This window comes from Quercus suber, unplaced genomic scaffold (genome assembly GCF_002906115.3).
Source record: "Quercus suber isolate HL8 unplaced genomic scaffold, Cork oak 2.0 scaffold_112, whole genome shotgun sequence".
Classification (NCBI taxonomy): domain Eukaryota; kingdom Viridiplantae; phylum Streptophyta; class Magnoliopsida; order Fagales; family Fagaceae; genus Quercus; species Quercus suber.
The window spans coordinates 695265-700598 of record NW_027069577.1 but is presented as its reverse complement, the minus strand read 5'-3'; the positions used below and the strand labels follow the sequence as shown (position 1 = coordinate 700598).

The 5334-nt window shown below is 36.9% G+C and overlaps 1 protein-coding gene across 1 annotated transcript; it reads left to right on the top strand.

Moving 5' to 3' along the window:
* The first annotated feature begins 1044 nt into the window (after window positions 1-1044).
* LOC112027461 (probable sarcosine oxidase) lies at window positions 1045-3335 on the top strand. Its single transcript, XM_065775447.1, has 2 exons — window positions 1045-1595; window positions 2702-3335. The coding sequence occupies exons 1-2, from the start codon at window positions 1045-1047 to the stop codon at window positions 3333-3335; spliced, it is 1185 nt and encodes a 394-aa protein (XP_065631519.1).
* Window positions 3336-5334: the final 1999 nt, after the last annotated feature.

Genomic DNA, 5334 nt, shown 5'->3' with positions numbered 1-5334 from the left:
TGGCTTCTCAAAGACTTAGGTGTGTCTACATCCTNTTTAAAAACGTGGGATGACTATAGGATTATTTCAATTACAATATTACAAAAGAATCCAAAACACCGTGAGGCGTGAATCATACAGATAAGTAAAAAAAAGAAAAAGAAAAAGGGATGTAATGGCTGATTAAGAATCTTAAATTAATTTTTTTCTCAAAAAAAAAAAAAAGAAACTTAAATTAATCAAAGTTTAATAAAAAGAAAGTTTGAACATATTGAGTCATTGATAAATAAATAAATAATACAAATATATGAAATTTTACAATTTTTTTAAAATAAGTTTTCATATTTTGAAATCGTCACATAATATTATATTAATAGTTGTCATTATCTATTGTCAAAGTAGGTGAGACTATTTTATTTTATTAAAATTATTTAATATTTTTATTTTTATGTAGTTATCATTATCTATTTGTTATTGTTTTTATAAAAACATTTTTAACTAAATGACAAAACTAAACCTACTTTTTTTTTGAAAGCCCAATCAAACTTCATTCATTTAGAAAAGCAGAATAAAAAAACAAAGCATCACGAGCTGGTAGTGGCGATTCTTCCAACCACACAACTTCTTCATCTAATACATTGGCATAGATACAAAACTAAACCTACTTGTACTATATTAATTAGTGATTCACACAACCACACTTATCTATATATAAATAATACACTAATTGCATATTATACCAATTAAATACTTCAACAAAATGTAATTAAATTAATATATATAAATTATATATAACTTTTTTTTTTCAAGTCAAGGCTCATTAGATTTTGAACCCCTAAAGTTCAAGTGCCTGTTCTTCCATTAATTATCTTGTGTCATGGAAAAAGATTTATTAGATGCATGGAATCTTTGATAATGCGATAAGTATCACTACTTTGAAAAATATTCTTGAGCCGCCAACAAGTTAGTCAAAAAATGTTCAGTTAAATAATAGGTGTCTCTAAATTCTCTCAATGAGTGTCTATAAGAGACAGGGAGAGAGAGAAGCAAGAAGAGAAAATTAAGATGGCAGTTTTCGATGAAGAATTTGATGTAATAGTGGTGGGAGCTGGCGTCATGGGCAGCTCAACCGCGTATCAAGTTTCGAAAAGAGGTCACAAAGTCCTCCTTCTCGAGCAGTTCGATTTCTTACACATGCGTGGCTCATCTCACGGCGAGTCTCGTACTATACGTTCAGCTTACCCAGAGGAATACTACTATCCCATGGTGAAGGAGTCCTACAGACTCTGGGAAGAAGCTGAGTCCCACATTGGCTACAAGGTTTACTTCAAGGCTCAACAGCTCGACATCGGTTCGTCTGAAGATAAGCGTCTCCGTGAAGTCATAGCCACTTGTCAGAAATACTCTGTACCACATGAAATTCTTGATCGTCAACAAGTTTCTGACAAGTTTTCAGGCAGCTTCGATATTCCTGACAATTGGGTTGGAGTGTGTAGTAGTGATGGTGGTGTGATAAAGGCCACTAAAGCAGTGTCGATGTTTCAAACTCTGGCGCTTCAAAACGGCACTGTTCTCAGGGACTGCATGAAAGTGAAAGATATAAGAAAAGATGGTGTGTGTTAACATATATAGTGTTGTGGGCTTTAGGCCCGGTTAGGTTACTTGTATAGCACACATGTTTACTTGTACTGCACACATATGCCTCCTATATAAAGGCATCTATGTACATTCTTTCACACATGAAATACAATACTACGATTTAGTATTTCTAACATGGTATCAGAGCCACTGCTCTGACCTTTTCTTAGCAGTCTTATCTTTATTGGTGTTACTGTACTCTCAACATCGCTTCCGCCATCACAACAGTCGCCGCAGCCTTTCGCCGTTGAACCCCCGACGTCTTCCAAACGTTGTCTTCGGATTCCGGACCTGCAGCCGCCATCGTTGAGAAATCCAACACCGCACAAGATCACTGCACGTGTCATCCCACCTCGAATATTGCTCCGATCTTGTTTCTGGAGGTATCACTGAGACCGTCTTGGAACGATCTACCTGTTGGTGAAAACCTCGCAGCCATCGGAGTGCCCACGCGCCCTCACGCGCCGCCAGAAGCTTCTGCAACTGAGCCCCACGCGCCCCACGTGCCACATGCGCCGTCCTCAGTTCAAGCTGACGTCACGCGTGACATCATCAGTGCCACGTCAGCCCAGCTTACGTCAGCATCCAGTCACCTGCTGACGTCAGCGCCCGTTCATCCTGCTGACGTCATCTACGCTGACCGTTGCGAGGTGTGTCTACATCCTCTGCTACTCCTCTTTATTGTGACAACCAGAGTGCTATTCATATTGCTCACAATGATGTCTTCCATGAACGGACTAAACACATTGAGATCGATTGTCATTTTATCCGTTTTCATCTTGTCCATGGTGCTCTCAAGCTGATCTCAGTCTCCTCTAAAGATCAACTTGCAGATATCTTCACCAAGTCACATCCTAAGGGACGCCTTCGTACTTTGGTTGACAACCTCAAGTTGGTCTCACATCCACCTTGAGTTTGAGTGGGGCTGTTAACATATATAGTGTTGTGGGCTTTAGGCCCGGTTAGGTTACTTGTATAGCACACATGTTTACTTGTACTGCACACATATGCCTCCTATATAAAGGCATCTATGTACATTCTTTCACACATGAAATACAATACTACGATTTAGTATTTCTAACAGTGTGAAAGGAGGTGTGTGGGTTTACACTAGCGATGGTGAAAAGTTTTGGGGTAAAAAATGTGTGGTGACAGTTGGGGCTTGGACTACAAAGTTAGTTAAAAGGGTTAGTGGGATTGATTTGCCTATACAACCTTTGGAGACTATGGTGTGTTATTGGAAGATTAAGGAGGGACATGGGGATAAGTATGCAATTGGTGGTGATTTTCCAACCTTTTCATCCTATGGTGAGCCGCATATATTCGGAACGCCGTCTATGGAGTTTCCGGGATTGATTAAGGTTGCCGTGCATGGGGGATATCCATGTGATCCGGATAAGAGACCATGGGGGCCTGGAATGGCATTGGGGAGTTTGAAACAATGGGTGGAAGAGAGGCTATCAGGCTTGGTTGATTCAGGAGAGCCTGTGGCCACACAGTTGTGCATGTATTCGATGACCCCAGATAAGAATTTTGTGATTGATTTCTTGGGTGGAGAGTTTGGGAAGGATGTCGTGGTCGGAGGTGGGTTTTCAGGGCATGGTTTCAAGATGAGTCCGGCGGTGGGGAGAATCCTCGCTGACCTTGTGCTCACTGGGGAGGCAAAAGGAGTTGAGCTAAAGCACTTCAAGATTGGAAGGTTTGAGGAGAATCTTTAAGGGAATTTCAAAGAATTTTTACATCATTGATGTAATTAGCTATCATCCCTCAATGATTGAGTAAAAGCCCATTTCCAATTCTGAGTAATAAAGGATTGTGTACAATTGTTGGCAATAGTGTCGTATGTTTGATTATGCTGCAATTGTTATATGAGTAGTATTAGCAACCTCTCTTTTAACATTCTAGTATCTTATTAATGTTGGATATTTTTATAAAAATACCATATTTTATATTAATACTCATTTATGTGAATTGAGAAAATCAATTATCCCTTAATGACAAATACGTTGATTACTAATTTTAAAATTCAAATATAAATCATAATTTGAATAGCTATTGTCAATGGTTTTTTATTAGAAAATTTAAGAACATTAATGCGATTTTGATACCATCTTTGCCAGCACATTTGGTTTTATTGCAACATATAATTTCCTTTATAAATGTTTTGTACTCAAACGTCCTTATTTGAATATGATATGGTAACGTCATATATGGAAGGTTTTTCAGCAACTTAAGTGTAGAACTATTTCTGAATTATTATATACTATAATAAGTTACCATATATATACAAGTATTTACTTTTTGGTTTAAGGGAAAGTCAAAACAGCTAGCAATATTTCAAATGTATATTCTGATTCTAAATGGATTTGTAAAAAAGTTCAGCCACGTTATGGGCTATTGATTGTATATTGATTTCAATAGCTTTATGACCATTTAATTGATATCAAAAGTTTTGATTCTTTGGCTAGGGACAAGTTCGGCTATTATATATACATAGAAAGAAATAAATAAAGTTTTCCATATCACCTTATTTTGAATTTCAGAGCTACATACTTTAAAAAAATATTTTATTATTGTTTAAAACACTCACCTTCTATTGCTTCTTACTCTTCATAAAAATATTTTATCGTTTATTCTATTTTCTGGGAAAAGAAAATGATATAGAGAGCTTATATCCTACAAGCAGTGTAAGCTCGCAAGGATAATTAGCAAAGGTGCCTAGACTGTTGTATCCTTGTGACAACGTGTAGAAATCATTTGTCTAACTACATCGGATAAACCGTAGATAGTATTATTTGTCTTAAGATAGTGACTTGGTTCACGCCTCATCTTCGCCACCTATTTTGATAAAATCATGTTGTGTAATTTCCAAGGAAAATTCAAGTAATATCTCTCCTTTATTTCCAACAATTTGAGACAAATCATGCAGAGAACACAAAATCATCCTTGGAAAATGGTAACGTTATGTCTAATTCCTTTGGAGCGGGTGATCTTAATAAGTCATTCCGCTTCCGTGGTGTTAACTTTAAGAGGTGGAGACAAAAGACTTTATTTTACCTTACTCTGCTGAATGTAGCTTATGTGTCAACTAAGAAAAAACCAAAGAAAAAGAAATCTGAACAATTGACTGATGAAGAAATTTCTCAACATGAAAAAGATGTTAAGAAATGGGAGAAGGATCATCTTTATTGTAGAAATTATTTACTTAATTGTCTTTCTGATGATTTGTATGATTATTATGATCAAGCTTCCAAATCAGACAAAAAGATATGGAAGGCATTGAATAAAAAATATAACACAGAGGAAGCTGGATCCAAGAAATAAGCATGTAGCCAATTTTTCAGATTTCAAATGGTTGAAGGCGAGTCTGTGGCGGAACAAGCCTATGAACTCCAAATGATTTCACAAGATGTTCGATCTAAAGGCATTCAAGTAGATGAACAAATGCAAGTTTCAACCATCAATGACAAGCTGCCTAAGTCTTGGAAGGAGTTCGCCAAAGTCCTGAGACACAAGCAAAAGGAACTCTCCATTGAATTCCTTATCACCCGTTTGATAGTGGAGGAAGAGGCAAGGAACCAAGACAAAGCTATGGAACTCCATGGAGCAAATGGTCCTAAGGTAAATTTTATTTCTTCAAATGAAAACATGCCAAAAGCCCATGCAAAAAATAATGACTATGTAAGGCCCAAGAAAAGAAATTTCAAATGTAGGCCA

Excerpts from the sequence above, each read along its gene's own strand:
- LOC112027461 (XM_065775447.1), top strand. The coding sequence starts at position 1,045 with ATGGCAGTTTTCGATGAAGAATTTGATGTAATAGTGGTGGGAGCTGGC. Across the intron at positions 1,596-2,701 it reads GATATAAGAAAAGATGGTGT|TGTGAAAGGAGGTGTGTGGG; the intron begins GTGTTAACATAT and ends TATTTCTAACAG.